The sequence below is a fragment of the Lithobates pipiens genome, unplaced genomic scaffold, assembly GCF_037356315.1.
Source record: "Lithobates pipiens isolate NorthernLeopardFrog02 unplaced genomic scaffold, aLitPip1_a1.2 Scaffold_22, whole genome shotgun sequence".
Classification (NCBI taxonomy): Eukaryota; Metazoa; Chordata; class Amphibia; order Anura; family Ranidae; genus Lithobates; species Lithobates pipiens.
In genome coordinates this window covers 312,853,697-312,873,078 of record NW_027507784.1, presented here as the reverse complement: position 1 = coordinate 312,873,078, position 19,382 = coordinate 312,853,697, and the positions used below count along the sequence as shown (strand labels likewise).

At 43.8% G+C, this 19,382-nt stretch overlaps 1 protein-coding gene across 1 annotated transcript in view; it reads left to right on the top strand.

The window, feature by feature from the left end:
• Positions 1-19,382, top strand: part of LOC143924895 (uncharacterized) — a 74,653-nt gene that overhangs the window by 5,115 nt on the left and 50,156 nt on the right. Inside the window, exons 3-9 of the mRNA XM_077449404.1 lie at positions 1,901-2,024; positions 2,106-2,199; positions 2,423-2,573; positions 5,055-5,220; positions 7,140-7,265; positions 15,345-15,407; positions 18,612-18,734. Coding sequence (XP_077305530.1) covers positions 1,901-2,024; positions 2,106-2,199; positions 2,423-2,573; positions 5,055-5,220; positions 7,140-7,265; positions 15,345-15,407; positions 18,612-18,734 — 847 coding nt within the window. The remainder of the gene's footprint in view (positions 1-1,900; positions 2,025-2,105; positions 2,200-2,422; positions 2,574-5,054; positions 5,221-7,139; positions 7,266-15,344; positions 15,408-18,611; positions 18,735-19,382) is intronic.

Sequence of the window (19,382 nt, the reverse complement as noted above, 5' to 3'; positions counted from 1 at the left end):
CTGTGAGCCATCTTTTTTATTTTTTTTTGTGTGTCCCCATAGCAAGCAGTTGGATATGAGACATTGCATTACTGGGTTTTAAACACTATAGGTACTTGTTTTTAATGATTTACATAGCTATACCTGCAAAAGTAGCCAACCTGAAGTGATTTATCAGGACTTAAAGTGATTGTAAAGTCTGTTATTTTTAACAAAAAAATTAAACATGTTATACTTGCCCAGTGGATTTGGACAGAGCAGCCCGCATCCTCCTCTTAGGTGCTCCACTCCTGGCCCTGCCCTCCCGTTGCGTGCCCCCAACCCCAACAAGCACCTTGCTATGGGGGCACCTGAGATGAGCCACAGCTCCCTGTGTCTATTCAGACATGGGCCGTGGCTCGGCCCCACCCCTTTCTCTCCTCATTGGCTGACTTTGATGGACAGCAGGGGGAGCCAATGGTGCTGCCCTGCTGTCTAAGCCAATGAGGAGGGGAGTCACGGGCAGCCAAGAAAATCTGACAACAGCGCTGGATCTAGATGGGGCTCAGGTAAGTCTTTAGGGGGCTGCTGTACACACAAGGCTTTTTTTCTTTAAAGTGGCTGTAAACCCTTACAACACACTTTGACCAACAGGTAAGCCTAGATTAAGGCTTACTTGTAGGTCTAAGAAATATCTCCTAAACCTACACTGTTTAGGAGATATTTGCCGTAGACAGAGGCGCACTGAGCGCGACGCAGTTAACGCTGATATGCCGCGAGCGGGCGGGAGTGACGTCATCACGGCTCCGGCGAATGACAGCGCCGGCGCAGTGAGACCTACCAAGAAGATGGAGGCTCCGTACACAAGGGGACAGCGGTGACTTTGCTGGCTCCTGTGTCAGGTAAGTGACACATAATGGACTACTATGCGATGCATAGTAGTCCATTATGCTTTACCTTTGCAGGGAATCAAAGAGGAAGTAAACCCATCAGGGTATACTTCCTCTTTAATGCATAGAATGCATTAAGATAAGAAAAAAAAACCTGCCTTGAAATTACTTTTATTTTCTGACTAAGGTTCCACTTTAAGGGATGCTTTGTACTCCCTCAATCGAATGGTCAATGAGACAGAGGGACGAAGGGGGGGTATCAGCTGTGTGTTGAGCCTTGAGTGATATTTTGAAGTATACAGAATGCTCTCCCTTCGTAATGTGGGGTGTAATGTCTCCTAGGTAGTAATGATTTAAAGCAGAGCTCCAGGCTCATAAGAAAAAAAAAAAAAAAATTAATTAATTAAAAGTTAGCAGCTACAAATATTGTAGTGATTTCTACAAAACAAGCGCAGCACTTGTTTTGTATAAATGGTTGATCCACAATGTCCTGTCAGGTTGTGGCGCTAGCAGCTATCCATGTAAAATGACATTAGAGCAGTCATTTTTACTAAAACCTATAAATGCTACTGTAGCTGCTGACTTTCAATATTGGGGCACTTACCTGTCCAGAGATCCAGCTGTGTCTGCACCCGAGCCGATTTTTTTTTAATCCGCTCTCCGGTGCTGCCGCCAATATCTCAGGTAAGGGAAACTGGCAGTGAAGCTATCATTTTAAAAGAAAATAAATGTGAGCCCCATTTTCTTACTTGAAATGAAGGTCATACAACAGGCCTTGTGTGGTCCTGAGACTTCTGGTCTCTTCTCCTTTCAGTGCCCACATAACGTACATCAGGTAACCTCTGACACTGAAGCACAAGAGCTGAGGACAAACCTAAACGCTTTCAATTTGTACGCAATCAGGCAGGCCCTTGCACTACATAGTTGAAGGAAATCAAACAAGAAAAGTTGTATAGTGTGTATCCAGCATTAGGCTAAAAAAAAAAAGCCCAGTTGTGACTGGTCGTTCATTTTAATAATTTTTCTTTTTATATATTTTTGAAATATTTCAGATAGGTTCTTCACACCAGAGAAGAGGAAGTTGGAAGTGCTGGATGATGAACTTGCGATAACGTATAGTAAAAAGCCTCATGTGATGCCACACGCCAGATACGACTGCACTTTGCATCCTTTCACGTAAGGCACACATAGTGTAAACCGCATTGTGCCAGGAGTGTATAGTGGGCTGTAGTTATGACATGACCATTTGTTCCCTAGACGTGTGGAGCAGGAAACTGATGTCCCGTTGGAGCAGAATGCCAGCTTCTGTGGAGAATGTTATTGCTACCTGTGTGACAAGCCTGCTTCAGAGGTAAAAAAAAAAAAAAACTTTTCCAAATCTATTTTTTACCTTAAGAAATCGTGCCAAACTGTGACACTACAAGAAGTGTCAGATTTGTACCTTGTACAAATCAATAGCTTGCACCACTGCCATTTATATCCTAACCGCTAGCTGCTTCTTCCTTTATTTATTTTTTTCTTTATTTTAAAAAAAAAAAATTTTAAATGTTCGTTTACCTTTTGTTCTCTTTTAGTGTTCCTCATGGACGTGTCGCTCAGGCTGCCATTGTAATGCCCACAACAAGAGCAAATACTGGAAGGAGCACCGTGACATGGCTTTAGCTGGGATCCTTACCATCTTCAAGCTGGATCTTACAGAGATTGATGCTGAGCTTAGGGAGGGAGGTGCTTATGTCTTTCAATACCTTTTTACTATTTTTTTTTCTAGAGGAGTGTTCAGGGAAAATCCTGTGTAGCTTAGAGTAATGAAATCTATTCTATGAAGAATCTTGAATTCACGTGTAGAGACTAATTATGACATAGAATAATACCATACATCCTCCTAGTCCTCAGCATTCATCACTGTACCTACCTACACCAGAAAGTCAGCAGTTTATAAAGGTCATCAGCCATTTGTGTGTGTTTTGAGAACAGTGCTGCAAAGTAGTAGGCATTAACTGTAGGTCTGGGCAAGCCAAACCCCTCTGCAATATTGACAATCTGTACCTAGGTTTATGTGGACCCCATAGTAAGGAGACCACAGCAGTCTCAAACTGTCTAAAGCTTCTGTGGGATCCACACTGGAGTTTGCGGGAAAATGTGTGTGTGTGTGTATATGAAATATATACACAACATTTTTTGTAAATATCTTATATCTTTTCATGTGACAACACTGAAGAAATTACACTTTACTACAATGTAAAGTAGTGAGTATAACAGTGTAAGTTTGCTATCCCCCCTATACTTGCACCACACTCCATGTATTCCCCATACTCCCCCATCAGTATAAATTTGCTGTCCCCCAAAATAACTCAACACACAGCCATTAATGTATAAACTTCTGGCAACAAAAGTGAGTACACCCCTAAGAGAAAATGTCCAAATTTGGCCCAATTAGCCATTTTCCCTCCCAGGGTCATGTGACTTGTTACTGTTACAAAGTGTCAGGTGTGATTGGGGCGCAGGTGTGTTAAATTTGGTGTTATCACTCATATTGGTCACTGGAAGTTTAACATGGCACCTCATGGCAAAGAACTCTGAGGATCTGAAAAAAATAATTTTTGCTCTACATAAAAGATGGCCTAGGCTATAAGAAGATTGCCAAGACCCTGAAACTGAGCTGCAGCACGTGGCCAAGACCATACAGCTGTTTAACAGGACAGGTTCCACTCAGAAAAGGCCTCGCTCTGCATCATATCCAGAGGTTGTCTTTGGGAAATAGAGTATAAATGTATGAGTGCTGCCAGCATTGCAGAGGTTGAAGGGGTGGGGGGTCAGCCTGTCAGTGCTCAGACCATATGCCGCAAACTGTATCAAATTGGTCTGCATGGCTGTCATCCCAGAAGGAATTCTCTTCTAAAGATGATGGACAAGAAAGCCTAAGGACATGGATCACTGGAACCATGTCCTGTGGCCTGATGAGGCCAAGATAAACTTATTTGGTTCAGGTGGTGTCAAGCGTGTGTGGTGGCAACCAGGTGAGGAGTACAAAGAGAAGTGTCTTGCCTACAGTCAAGCATGGTGGTGAGAGTGTCATATTCTGGGGCTGCATGAGTGCTAATGGCACTGGGGAGCTACAGTTCATTGAGGGAACCAGGAATGCCAACATGTACTGTGACATACTGAAGCAGAGCATGTTCCCCCTCCCTTCGGAGACTGGGCTGCGGGGCAGTATTCCAACATAAGGGCCCCAAACACACCTTCAAGATGACCACTGCCTTGCTATAGAAGCTTAGGGTAAGAATGATGGACTGGCCAAGCATGTCTCCAGACCTAAACCCTATTGAGCATCTGTGGGGCATCCTCAAACGGAAGGTGGAGGAGCGCAAGGTCTCTAATATCCACCAGCTCCGTGATGTCATCATGGAGGAGTAGAAGAGGACTCCAGTGACAACCTGTGAAGTTCTGGTGAACTCCATGCCCAAGAGGGTTAAGGCAGTGCTGGAATTAATGGGGGCTACACAAAATATTGACACTTTGGTCCCAATTTGGACATTTTCACTTAGGGGTGTACTCGCTTTTGTTGCCAGCAGTTTAGACATTAATGGCTGTGTGTTGAGTTATTTTGAGGGGACAGCAAATTTACACTGTTATACAAGCTGTACACTCACTACTTTACATTGTAGCAAAGTGTTGTTTCTTCAGTATTGTCGTGTGTGTGTGTGTGTGTGTGTGTGTGTGTGTGTCTGATGTGCGCATAGTTTTTTTTTTTTTTTTTTTTTACTGCACTCCCCATAAAGTTACTGAATTTGAATTGGTATGAGCCTCTTGCAGGCTATTGCACAGCAGAGCTCAAATGGGGGAGAGAAGCAGAACAGGCTGCCAATTGGGGTATGTTGCAGTGCAAGTAGCGTGATGGGAGGAGAGAGGAGGAGAGAGATTTACTTACTGTGCTGGTTCTCCTGTCACTGTCTAGTCACAGGGTGGAGAGAAAAAGACCTGTGAGAGAAACTACAACACAGAAATGTCAGATTCCTGACCAGACAGCTGTACTGTGTCACAGAGCTGTGTAAATCTCGTAGGGGGTGGACAGAAATAAAAGAAAAATATAGTGGGTAACATGGTTCATGCATTTCATCTGTGTCTTTAGCTGTTTGCTGGAAGTTCAGCATTTAATTATTTTTCTAATTTCATCCTAGTAGTAACCACTGTGTCTGTTTGCTGTAGGAAACCAGCTGGAAAACTTCCTATCTGAGCTCTCACCAGTGCAGCAAAAGTACAGGGATGGTACGTTCATAATGCTGGACTGCAAGTGTTTATGTGTTTGCCACCGTGACAAGAAGCCCAAGTGTAATTTGTGCATCATGGCTCACAAACCAATGCGTGTGCACAGGTAAAAAAAAAAAATCCTTTTTGTTTGCTGTTTATAGTCAATCGTTTGACTTTCTGTATTCAGAATTATTATTCTATTATCCCTGCTGCTGTAGATCAGCATCTGTGAGAAAGGGGTGGGGGCCGAGTCGAGCTGTGTGTGTGTTTTTTTTAGAGGCACACGCAGCCTATCTCAGGAGCATTCCTGCACAAGTGCCCCCCAGAGCAATCCAATTGGGGTGTTTTTAGCCCACCCCTCTGTTTTACTTACCTGAACCCCTTAAGCCTTAATGGGCTCCCGGCACTTGATTGGATAGATTGATAGCAGCGCAGCCATTGGCTCACCCAATACAATCAATCAAATCCAATGATGCGGGTGGTTGGGCCGAGTGCTGGACGCAGGAGCTAGCCTGCAAGGTAATCCCCTGGGAGAGCTCTTCTCCCAGGGGTTTATCTGATGTGGGGAGGAGCCGCTGAGGGATCCCAGAAGACCAGGTTCGGGGGCCTTTCTGTGCAAAACCAGCTACGCAGTGGAGGCAAGTATGATATGTTTGTGTTTGTTTAAAAAAAATAAAAATTATGTTAATGGTATGTACCGTAATAGTTTTTTTAGTCATGTATTTCTTTAACCTCATTAGCCCAGTTGTGGGCAAATCTGCTATACCAATTGCATCAAAGGGGTGTTCTTCAATATACCAAATGCATTTATCAATAGTATAGCTTTTTTCATCTTCTTTATGCATATTTTCCTATATCAAACGTCCAATCTTGGGTCTACCAACTGTATTACTGTGTGTGTATCAGCTGCAGTACTACCTCCATTGATAAAGGGGACCCCTTCATACCACTCATTGTTGCGTTTTGTGCTCCTTCACTTATGAATATGTTTCACACCCAAAGTCCCCCCTAGAGGCCCTTACACTCCATTCACACTTGTGTGATTTGTCATAAGACTTTGGGCATCAAAGTCGCATGACAAGTCGTACTCCATGTTTTCCAATGATAACCATTCATATATGTGTGACAAAGTCATGACGACTTCAAAGTAGTTCATGAACTACTTTTGATCTGATTTTCATGCAACTTGAGGGCAATAGACTTCAATGTTAACCCTCAAAAGCTGCATGAAAGTCATACCTAAATGTTTTACATGCAACAATGAATCTAACTGTGTAGATGGACAAGAAGTCAAATCCAAGTTGCACCCATCCAAAGTTTCAATTTCATTTTAATGCCCACAAAATTCAGGATCTATCGTCTCTCGCCCATACCGTCTTCAAAGGCCTCCTGATGCATATACTGTATTTGCAAAATGAAGTTGGAGATCGTACACCTCATCAGTCATCTGCATTGTGCAGTACAAGAACACCATTGGGGAGAATTAATTTACAGTACATTGATATTTTGATGGGAGTATCTAAATTTCTCGAGTTTAGTAAACTCGATAGACTTAACACTTAAATGCTCTGTTGACTGTACATGTCTGTATTTATTTTTATTTTTTTTTGATTAACCATATCAGTTTGAAAATATGATACTGGCTCCACTTTGTGTTATCATTGAGGCAATGCACTTAGATCGACCATAGATGACGCAGATTTATTTCCTGCAACTACAGGTTTCTTCATCAACACAGACCGTGCTGACAGGGGAATCCCTCCTGCTGAGAATTTGTATTCTCCCAGCAGGGGAATCCTTCCCCGCCAGGAGAACACGGTGACTATTGCTAGTGGCTATAGCAGCCGCTAGTGATAAGTTGATCGATCAACTTGGTACATTCAGCCTGCCCATACACGGTTCCGGCTGACATTCAAACTGTCTGCAGCCGGCCTTAGTATATGGCAACATGATTTTTTTTAAACCAAGCCACGTTTTTAGAATGTTTTGTACTATGATCAATTGAAAAAGATGGACCTAATATTTCTGAACCTTACCACACAGTTACTTGCCAGTATACAAGCTGGTGACTGAATACTTGAACAAAGCTGAAAACGAACACCCAAAGACTGCTGCAGTGATGTTACTCGGTGCTGCCAGAGAGATTCTTTTGGAGAAGATTTTGATTAAGTAAGTCTGTGGACTTGTTTTATTAATCTGTATCTGTATTGGGTAAATGTGCTTAAGAGGAATTCTGTAGCTGTCATTCTTTGGGTGGTCATCTCTGGTAGTTTGTAATAGCGGGCACAGGAGCGTACAAACCTTTACTGGTAAAAGGAAGATCTGGAAAGCCATGGCAGAGAGAGCAGAAAAAATCACCAGTATTAAAGGAATGTTTCATTAGTGCTAAGTGACGGCTATCATGAAAGCCCCGACTCTGCCCACAAATATTCAAATAGACTGTGCCTTTCATAACTTTACTTATAGGCTGGGTTTACACCTAATCGCACAGACATTTTATGAGCTATTCATAAAATGCTAGCCATTGTATTCCTCAGAGTGTTGTCTTCTTTAACCCTTTCCCGCCGAGCGTACGCACATCTGCGTACTCGGCTTCCGGGGGTTATACCGGGATGATGCCCGCACCTGCAGGCATCATCCCGGTACCGTTTTTTACAGCAGGCGATTGGCTATCCAGGCATAACAACCGATGCGGCTAAAAGCCGCTCGGCTGTTATGCCGGAGGAGCGGGAGGGGACGTCCCCCCCCTCCCGCCGCCTCTCGCCGCTGTTACCGGTGCTCCCGCTCGATCGGGAGCACCGATTAAAGATCCGTCGGCTCTGGCTGCTGGGGAGGAACTGGAACGAAGCCGTAATCGGCTTCGTTCCAGTCTCCTCATCGTAAACACGGAAGCGACGTCATGACGTCACTTCCCGTTTACTCGGCTGCCAATGGCGCCGGTTTTAAAAAAATATCCGGTATTCAGAATCGCCGTTTTCGGCGATCTGAATACATTGAAGTGTAAAGGAGGGGTGGGGGGTCTTTTAGACCCCCGATCCCTCCATAAAGAGTACCTGTCACCACCTATTACTGTCACAAGGGATGTTTACATTCCTTGTGACAGCAATAAAAGTGATCAAATTTTTTATTTTTTTTTTAAACAATTTAGTCATTTAAAAATAAATAAAATAAATAAAAAAAAAATTTTCAAAGCGCCCGCCGTCCCCGCGAGCTCGCGAAGCAAAGAAAACGCATGCGGAAGTCGCGCCCGCGTACGTAAACGGTGTTCAAGTCACACATGTGAGGTATCGCCGCGATCGTCAGAGCGAGAGCAATAATTCTAGCAGTAGACCTCCTCTGTAACGCTAACCTGGTAACCGTAAAAAATGTTTAAAGCGTCGCCTATTGAGATTTTTAGGTACCGTACTTTGTCGTCAATCTACAAGTGCGCGCAATTATAAAGTGTGACATGTTTGGTATCTATTTACTCGGCGTAGCATTATCTTTCACATTTCGCAAAAAAATTGGGCTAATTTTACTGTTTTGTTTTTTTTTTATTCTTGGAAGTGTCCCTTTTCCCAAAAAGTTGCGTTTAAAACACCACTGCGCAAATACCGTGTGACATAAAATATTGCAACAATCGCCGTTTTATTCTCTAGAGCCTCTGCTAAAAAAATATATATAATGTTTGGGGGTTCCAAGTAATTTTCTAGCAAAAAATATGGATTTTAACTTGTAAACACCAAATTCCAAAAATAGGCTTAGTCATGAAAGGGTTAAGGAACATGACATGGCTGGGTATATGACCATCTGAGTCCCAGGGGAAAAAAAAGCAAGTGGGCATGTAAGGCTGACCAAACATTCTACAATTTTCTCATACAACTTTCCTTTAGATTTACCAAAACCATATATATATATATATATATATATATATATATATATATATATATATATATATATATATATATATATATAATTTTTTTTGTCAATAACAATTTTATTCGATACATTTCAAGTGCAGTGTTCATACATTTTCACATTAAGTACTTGTTTTCTTAGCATGGGCATGCACAGCTGCCATATATCCTAAATGCTGAGTTACTCTCTATCTGGAAAACAAGGTCCAAAATGCTAGTATCCGGTTATTCATTCTCCATCTCAAGTAGTAAATAACCAAACCTTCTTTTTTTTTTTTTTTTTTTGCAAATATAAGTTTTATTCAGAATTTTTCACACATACAGGGTAGAGCCCCCAAGCAAGAAAGTACAACATAGACAGTGAAGGTCCCAGCCTCCCGAATGTGCATCACAGTAACAGAAAGTACGACTACCAGTTTTGCATTACACTGTGAATAGTGAGTCGACCCCACAAAGATCACTCCCTTAGCCGGTTCCGGTAGAAGGGCCAAAGATATACCAAGTCCAGTTAATATCCCAAGGTCCGGGCCGCGAACAAAGGTCTAGGCTGTTGTGAGCAGGCAATGGGTCGTAATCGTAAGAAGAGGTAGGAAGTGAGCGCACAAACAAGAGAAAGAAAAAATAAGAGGGGGGGGGGTGAGAGATGTAGGAAGGGGAGTGGGATAGGATAGAGAAGCAGTGAGGAGAGAGGGGGGGATTTAGGAAAGAGGTGGATAAGGGAAGGAGGGACAGGGAATGGATTAGGGGAGGGGAGTGGAGGTGGTTCGGTGTACCCCATACGGACTCCTGTTAACTAACCCATCTCCACCTATTGCCCGAGAAGGGTTCTGCCTTCTGTCGAGTACACAAACGTATTCCAAAGGGACCAGGTCCTCCGGTAGACTTCCTGCCTATCCTGGGCAGTCATTATCAAATCTTCCATTTTGTTAATTTCTTCCACCCTCCGTAGCCACATTGCCACGGAAGGGGGAGTTTGTTGCTTCCAGAGCAGAGGGATACAAGATTTTGGCCGCATTGGTGAGATGGCGCAATATTGACCGTGCATACTTCCTAGAGGGCAGGTCCGACACATGTAAGAGGAAGAACGATGGGTCATTCGGGATTTGCCACTCCGTGAATTTTTGGGCTATGTTTCGGACTGCTGTCCAAAAGTCCGAGAGCTTGGGGCAGGACCAAAAAACATGCAGGATCGTACCTCTATCCTCCCCACAGCGCCAGCAGTGTGCAGACGTGTCCGGGAAGATAAGGTGAAGGCGGCTAGGGGTTAGGTACCATCTCGTGAGTATTTTATAATTCAGCTCCTGCATTTTGATGCATATGGAAGATTTTAGGGCGAACCGCAGAACCTGTGCAATTTGCGCGGGTGTGAAGGTGCGACCCAGATCCCCCTCCCATTTCGCGAGACTAGAGATACGATGCGGTTGCGGTGGGGTATTCAGTAATACATACATTTTAGAGAGAAGTCGGGAGATGGGTTCCGTGCCAGAGAAGTATAACCAAACCTTTTAACTCGTAACATTTGTTGGAGTATAAGGGCTCCCATTAGTAGGAAGAAAGAAAGTAGAATAGAGAAAAGGGGGGGGGGGGGTGGTAGGTTAGATCAACGTCGGCTTGTGCCACTGTCCGGGTCTCTTTGTTCCTCTCAACGGTGCCATATCTCCCAGATCACGTTATGAGCATCCAGACAGTCTCCAATCCTCACCGTCATTTTCTCCATTAATTATATGTCCCTTATTCTAGTGTATAGAGCTCCTTCAGTCGGGGGTGGGGGGGGGGGAGCTGTGCTTCCAATTCAGCGCCACCAGACAGCGTGCTGCTGTGAGGACATGTCTAACTAGTTTCCTCTGAGGAGCCAATGTTTTCAGCGGGGACAGTCCTTGCAGGAAGAACTTAGGAATTCTGGGGACTACCCTTTCAAGGAGACGTACCAAGAGCTGCTGGACTATAGTCCAAAAAGGGACTATCCGCGGGCATTCCCAGTAGATATGGAACAGTGTTCCCTTGGCTTCTAGGCATCGCCAGCAGCGGTCCGAGCTAGCTGGATAGATTGCATGAAGCACATCTGGGGTCATGTACCAAAAGTATAGGATTTTGTAGGTGTTTTCTTTAACGTGCAAATCAAGCTCTTGGCCGCCTGAGTCCATATAATCCTCCATTGATCCATGGGTATCATCTCACCCAGAGCCTTTTCCCACATAAGCATGTAAGCATGCTTGTCCACCAATGTAGTAGAAGTAGGTCTTTCGTTAAGAATTTTATAAATATCAGAGATCAGGCCTCTTTGGGCGGATCCTGCTAGGACAAGATTCTCAAATGGAGTAGGTGGGGAGAATTGCAGGTGCGGTGCAAATGTCAAGGCGTAGTGGCGGATTTGGAGGTACCCATAGAATGCTTGCTTCGGCAAATCAAATTTTGCTTGCAGTTGTGTGAACGGTTTCAATTTACGTGTACAGGGATCCACCAAACTTCCATAGGGTCAGGCTGTCTGGCATCTTGGGGTTACAAGCAAAGGAAGTCGGGAGCAAGCTAGTGGAGGAAATATTATGCTGCTGCGCCAATTTTGCGCCATAGTTTCCTGAGCTGTGCCATTGGGCCAAGTAGGCGTGAAGGGTCTACCTCCGCCCTTGCACTCCATAGGAGACTATTCGGGTATATTGGGGCCAGCCATAGTTTCTCTATTTCGGTCCATTTTATTATAGGAGCGAAGCGGGAACCAGGAGGTGATCGCCCTCAATTGCGCCGCTTGATGGCATTTAATAAGGTTGGGGAATGCTAGTCCACCATCATTCCGGGCTGCCTGCAGTACCGAGCGCGGGATTCTGTGACGTTTATAATTCCAGGTAAACTGTAAGAGCTCTGCCTGTAAGAGCTTTCATTGTCCATAAGGGACGGGGATGGGTAGGGTTTGGAAAAGATACAGTAATTTTGGGAGGATTGTCATCTTCACCGATGCTATCCGCCCTATCAAAGGAATGTGGTGTTTTTTCCACTGTTGTAGGAGACCTCTAATAGTGTTTGGGGGTGGGGGGGTGGGGTTAGTTTTCCTGAAAGAGGGTAGAGTTTGATCCCCAGATATTTTAAAGCCGTAGTTTTCCAGCTATAGTGGAAGTTGGCTTTCAAGTGTGCCACCTCTACCTCTGGTGTGTTCATAGGGAGGGCTTCTCATTTAGATGAGGCTTCGTAGGGTTCCAGTTCCGCATGAAGAATCGGCAAAGAGGTCCTAGGTTGGGTCAACGTAAGAATTATATCGTCCGCAAATGATGGAGATTTTAAATTCCCTATCTCATACCTTTTTTAATGTCTGGATTCCGTCGGATAGTGGCCGCTAGGGGTTCAATACACAGGGCAAAAAGTAGGGGTGATAAAGGACACCCCTGTCTGGTGCCATTCCGCACCGGTATCGAGGCAGATATTGCAAAGGGAGTTTTTACTTGAGATGAAGGATCCAAATACAGGTGTTGAATAGCCCTGTAAAAGGGCCCCCTGAATCCCATATGGCCCAGTGTGGCAAACGGGAAGAGCCAGCCCAGGCGATCAAATGCCTTTTCCGCGTCCAAACTAAGTATCAGCGCCTGCTTGCCCTCCCTGTTCGCCACCTCAACTAAGTTGATTATCTTTCTGGTGTTGTCTCCTGCCTGTCGTAGGGGAACAAATCCTACCTGGTCCTTGTGGATCAGAGAGGAGAAGATCATGTTCAGGCGGATCGAGAGCAGTTTGGTAAACATTTTCATGTCTGAGTTAAGAAGGGCTATAGGCCTATAGTTAGCACACAGGGAAGGATCCTTTTTCAGGATTGGGGATTACTGTGAGAAAGGAGCTCTGCATGTCTCTAGGTATCTGGGTGTCATGTAGAAAGACATTAAAGTGGTAGTAAACTCCCCTATTGTTTTCATCCTTGGAAGCTGCCATCTTTGCCTCTGTTTAATCTTCAGCTGCCACGGTGCTGCACATGTGATCCGTTATGACACCAGCCATTGGGTTGTTTGACAGTTTGGTTGAGAGCCAATGTGCAGTTAGCATTCCCGGCATGCCGTTTTTTTTTTTAAACTGTTTAAATTGATGGGTTTACTTCCATTTTAAATAGATTACACATATGAGGAAGTGAGGGAGAAATTCTTTGTAATATTCGTAAGGGAATCTGTCAGGGCCTGGGGCTTTATGGTTGGGGAGGGATTTAATGGCCTGCTCTATTTCTTCCGGTGTTATTGGTGCATTTAAGAAGTCCAGGTCTGTAGATTGAAGCTGGGGTAGCCTACTGTCCTGTAAGTATTGTCGTATTCGATCGGTTTGTTCCGGCGCGGGAGGGTTGCTAGGGATATGTGGATTATTGTAGAGAGTCCTATAGAAGTCTGCGAATGTATGTCCTTCGGGTGTAATACCAAGGTGCCTGCCCCCGTTTTAATCTGGTGCGGGGTTGACATCTGGATATTGTCCCTCAGTTTCCTGGCTAGCAAAGTGTGGGCTTTGTTACCTTTATCATAAAAGATCTGTTTTAGCTTAATTATCGCCTTCTCGACGTGGCCCAGGGCCAAATCGCCTAGCGTAGCCCTGAGGGAAGTTTTGTGGTGTTTTTTTTTTTTTTTTTTAAGAGAGTTAGGGTAGGTTTGTGTTGCAGTTGTATTTCGTGGGCTCTAAGCTTCCTTTCTGTGTGCGCTTTCAGTTCTTGTGCATCTTTTTTCAAGGCCGAGGAGAGGGCCAAACATCTGCCCCTCATTACCGCCTTGTGTGCTTCCCACAAAGTGGGGGTAGAGACCTCCCCTGTATTGTTTTCTGCCAGGTAGTTTTGTAGTGTAGTGAATAGTTCCGTTCTTGCTGGGAGGTGCTGGAGCAGGAACGTGTTCAGTCACCAATTATAGGGCCTGTGGTTATGGGTGCCGAAATCTAGGGTTATTGTCACCCGAGCATGGTCCGACCACAAAATCGGCAAGATTTGCGCAGTCCGGGTCACACTCAGGGCGGTATTATCAACAAAGATATAGTCTATACGAGAGTGCGTTTGATGCGGGGCTGAGAAAAAAGTGTATTGTCGGTCGCTAGGGATTAGTGCTCTCCACGCATCAGAGGGCGTATCTCCTGGTTAACTGTCGAAACATCTTTGAGTCTCTCAGTGCTTGAGTCGTGGGCGTCCTAAAGACCCCCTGGTGATCCGAGGTCAGTGAGTGTATCAGGTTAAAGTCCCCGCCCAGCACCAACATCCCATGTGGCCTTCTGTACAAACGGGTTAGGACTTTATTCAGGAACCCTGTCTGCCTAACGTTTGGGACATAAACATTGCAAAACGTGACTTCTCTATGATGCCATAGACCTCGGAAGATTAAGAAATGGCCCTGAGGGTCGCTATAGTGAGAGGAGTAAGTGAAAGGAGAACCCTGTTTAATTAAGATGGCCACCCCTGCCCACTTTTGGTGCCAAAACCATATATTTTAAAGTCAAACCTAAACACTTTCAGGCAGGCCCTTGCACTACATAGTTGAAGGTAAATCTAAAGGAAATTAAAAAAACTAATTTGTACAATGTATGGTCAGCTTAAAGCACACCACTGCACTTTATAATGTAACGTAAAGTGTCATTAAACCCCCATCATAAAAAAAATTATCAAATGGTGTATTACATGTTGTTCATACTCATTTAGTCACTGAGATTTGTGTTCTGTATTCTGCAAAAAAAAACTCGTTGATCCTGTTGCTCTGTCCCCCCTTCTGTTTATGTCCTTGATGCAGTTGGTGATTTTACAAAGCAGTGTTGGCAGATCTGCACATGCTCAGTTTTCTATGCTGAGCATTTCCTCCCTACCACATGTGAGCCCAATGTGTGAGTCACAGATGTGGGCCTATACACAGTGGTAAATGACAGCCCGCTCCCTCCCTCCTCCACCCTCTTATTCTAAGACACAAGCTGGAGGAGTGAGACAGACTGACTGCTAGAAATTTACCCACAGCATGTTATTGCCAAAAAATAAAGATTTGATTTCAAATATATATTTAGGTGACCTTTTAAAACAGTTTGATTTATTTTTGTTTTGCTCTATATCCCAGACCCTGTTTTGTGTGGGCTTTTTTTATTACTTTTGAACATGTGACCAGCAGCAGTGGACTAGAAGCTCCTCCTGCTTATGTTTCCCTGCAGACAGGCTGGGAAAGAGCTGGATCATGTGACGGCTATATATCAATTAGGAAAAAGGTACTTCATTTTTTTTTTTCTGACCAGAATTACAGTGCCATCACCCATCTACAAACTGAGAAGGAATAATGTAACTTAAACAGTGTGTTTAGTATAACTTTAACATTTTTTAAAATGCTCTAATATCTACAGTGAATAATTGTCTTTATTTTTCTTCCCCTCAAAAAAACAGCCCAGTACAATGCTATGATGCAGCTACTAGCGTTATAGAGTCTTCGGTCGCCCTAATGTCAAGGTATGTCTGATAGAACTTTTTTATTATTTAAGGCTTAACAGGGTTGTGGCTGATTACGTAATTTAAAAGAGCAGTCCCCTGCCCACAACTGTACTTGTCTGCCTCTCCCCACAGCATGGCGTCTTTTTTTCCTGTTGCAGGAGGTTTATCACTCCTTGAGTGAACCTCTCATGATGGCTCCTGTAGGATGTGGAGCTAGGACTTCAGGGCTGGACTTGATTACAATTTCTGAGTACTTCAACTTGCTATTTTTCATCCCAGACATTTAGGAAATGTCCTTCGTGTTGCAGGTATAAAGCGGCCTTCATAGCTTCTGAATTTGAAGCAGAAACTGGTTGAGGTCAGAAGTAATGTCAAAGGTTTGGAGGCTGCTACAGGCGTGTACACAAAAAGCTGTAGGTAGGGGGAAATTTTCAGCCTCTTAGTCTGAGCTTATGGGGAAGGTCTTCCTGTTGCAAGAGACTACACGACACAAAAAGCATAAGCGCTATCAGTCTGTATCCCCTTCTGAGTTGTCTGACTCTGCCTTCACGGAAGTGTTGCTTCCCCATGAGGAGGTGAAATAAGATGAAGTGGAGGGCGACTCATCCAGAGAGGAAGGTCCGTGTGCCACGATCACTGTAAAGCTGAAGGGAATCGTTGAAGTCTTTATTGGATGCAATACGCCCTTGTTTAAAGTTGGAGCGGCTGTCTTTTGGAGCCTAGGGTACACCAGTATTGTTATCTCTATCCAAATCCAAAAAGCCTACAAAATATTTTTCGGTCCACTCGCAGGTACAGAATGTTTTACACGAAGACTGGCAGCGGTCTGACAATATGTATTCACTTCCTAAGGGGTATACCCTGCAGTACCCTCCTGAGAAGACTTACAAGAAGTGGAAACTTAGTGGTGGATCTAGCAAATTCTTGCTTAAACCAATCTCTGTAACAGTTCTAGTGGAGGTCATCCTCCTTTTTTTTTTTTATTTGTTTTTAAGTCATACACGATCAGGGGGTGAGAGATGTCAGGGGTCAAGTTAGGTGGTGATGCAGATAGAATTGAGTGTTTGTCCTTCAGCATGAGCATAAGGGTAGCCCAATAGTTGGGTGGGTGTATGTGTCGGGGTACCTCTCGAATGAGCCATGGGACTCCTCCCAATAAGCATTCTGAAATACACTCTTCAAAACATACCCACTGTTTCCCTGCTTTTGTAGAGCACCAGCTCAGAATAGGAGCCATATGTGTTGCTCTGTGGCATTTGTAGACATTTGGCAGGCCAATGCCTTCTAGAGACTTAAGCCGGGAACACATGGACTAAATCTCGGGAGACAGCGGCCCGTGTGTATGTCGGTCTGTCCGACAGAAGCCAGCAGCTGAACAACTCCCTATCTCAGACAATGGCGGAGAGTGCTGATTGGAGTGTTTTGGCAGTGCGGCCACCCCCCTGTCAGAACACAACAGCTCAGCGGGGGAAGATAGCTGTACTAATGTCAGATGGTTAGTGCAGTGGCTGACTGGAGCTGTCTATTTTTTTTTTTCCCCTCATGCAATCCACTGGGTAGCATGGAAAGAAAACTGTTAAGAGTGTACCAGGCTTTAGGTTGTGTCAAAAGATGGTAATAAAGCCTGTGTGCCTTGCCCTCTCAAAAGAATCTCCCAAATTCACTCCCAGTATGGATATTGGCAAGGTCTGGAAGAGGTACAGGAGTTTGGGAAATACGGTCATCTTGCGCGTGCTATTTCTTCCAAACCAGGACAGATGCTGTTTTGTCCACTTAGCAAATTCTCTCTTGACATGGGCTAAAAATGGAGGGAAGTGCGCCACAAAAAATATCCTCAGTCTTAGGAGTAAGTAAGATTCTGAAATATTTAAGGCATATCGGGGTCCACTTAAAAGGAAAGTGAGCTTGAAGGGCAGAGGCATAGTAAGATTCATGGATTCTGAGTTTTGCCAGTTAAAATTCGAGATGATGCCATATTCTAGGAATTCAGACAGTAAGTTGGGAAGGGAGGTAGTAGGCTGGGTAATGAAAAATAAGTAATTGGTGTAACCTGCGACTTTATGGTAATCCTGTTTCATGGGAATACCCTTGATATTGGTATTTTCTCGTATGTAACACAACAGGGGTTCTAGGGTTAAGATGAAAATAAGTGGTGATGGGAGACATCCTTGCCTTGTACCATTATTACTCTTAAACGATTCTGATAAGGCACCATTTATTTTAATTGTTGCCACCGGGTGTGAGTAAATCATGGTGATCCAGGAAGCTGTTGCCCACCCCAAGATGTATAAGGACCGCTGTCATAAAGGTCCAGTCAATGAGGTCAAACGCCTTTTTGGCATCAGGTGATAGTAACCTAGTCGGTACAGCCTTCTGATATCCCAGACCCCTCCTTTATTCTTGTGTGGCCATGCAATCCATGGTGGTATCGGTGGTTGTCTGTCAGAACATGGCCGTCGGGGCAAATCGATGGTGCGTAACTCTGACTTGATTCTGATGGATCCTTCAGTGCTCCAAGAATTGGAGCTACTTCCAGTCACATGTCCATCCCTATGTGTTTATGGTCGGGCTCTCAGTACTGCTTTGGTACAAGATTGAAGCATGCTGGCCTACAGTTAATATTTGTTTTACCAGGCAGCGCCCAATCATCCCAGAGTAGACAACCCATGTTAGTGGTTGTAAATTCTTACATAATCCCAGTGAAATGATTGGCCTCAGGTGATAGAGATGCAGCCCTCTTCTATACATCCATTCAAAGTGCTGAATTTATAAGCTTGCCTGAGAGTTCAGAAAAAAGGGGGCGGAGAGCTTAAGTTACACCCTGCAGAGCTCCGTGAGTTGAGCTCATTGGAGGGAAGGAACACATCCCCTTCACACAGGAACAGAGCTGAGGCTGTGAACCAGCTGGAGGTCCCTCCCCCTTCACCATTTTTGTTGTTAGAAATATAGAGGCATATGCTTTGTTTATATTTCATGTTTGGTGTTTATATTTCACGTTTGGTGTTTGCAACCACCTTTTTAAAGATTTCCTGTTTCCACTTTATTTTTATTTTTTTTGAGCTGATAGACCTGTTTCTCTGTCATAGAATTATTATTATAATTTTTTTTTTTTTTATGTGTAAATGTAAGAATTTTAGGTAGCAATAGCAGCTGGACTTTGAGTTTTTAAATGTAATATGATGGAAACATTTTGTATGACATTTTGGTGTTTTTTGCTCCCAGGATTGTGGCTACTTTACAAAGGCTTCTGGTTTTAGAAGATTATCCAAGGAATCTCTATGAGAAGTTTATTACATTTTTCCAATCCATCCCATTACCTCGACATTGCTGCAATTTTATAAACAGGTAAGTGTCTGAAGGCAGCTGATTGGCTTTAAAAGCACGCACTCTTTTTTTATTTTAGATGTTAGAATAACCATTGTGTTTTGACAGCAGGGAAACTTTTCATTGTCAGAATACAATAGCTCTGTGGGAAGGATTCCCCCAACAACGCTAAATGTGTTAAAGGGTGGAATCGAGCAATTTCCTTTTCTTAATCTGTTAATGCATGGTCTGCTTTAACCATTTCCTCATTACATTCCATTGAATGACTTTTCCACATATGTACTACAACACCACAGTCGCCCAACCCCCCCCCCCCCCCCCAACAAAATGTACCTACCATTCTTGCCCTCCCCTGCCTACCTTATTTCTGTAAATTGTTATAGCACAGCTTCCCCCGTATCAGGATGGGAACAACATGTTATGGACATTTTTGTTATGTCCATTTATTTTATCAATAAGTTGTGCTTTTTTTCTGTTCCTAGTATTATATACCTTTTTTATTCCTTGAAAACAAAACTGTAAACAAATATTACCTATAAATGAGACAAGATACAGTCTGATAACTGTCTAGGTGCCACATTCCTGTATTTTTATTGCAAGAAAAGGACTAGGACTTTAAAGGCATCACGTAACCCAAAGACCATGATAAAACAATGAAAGTGATTATTA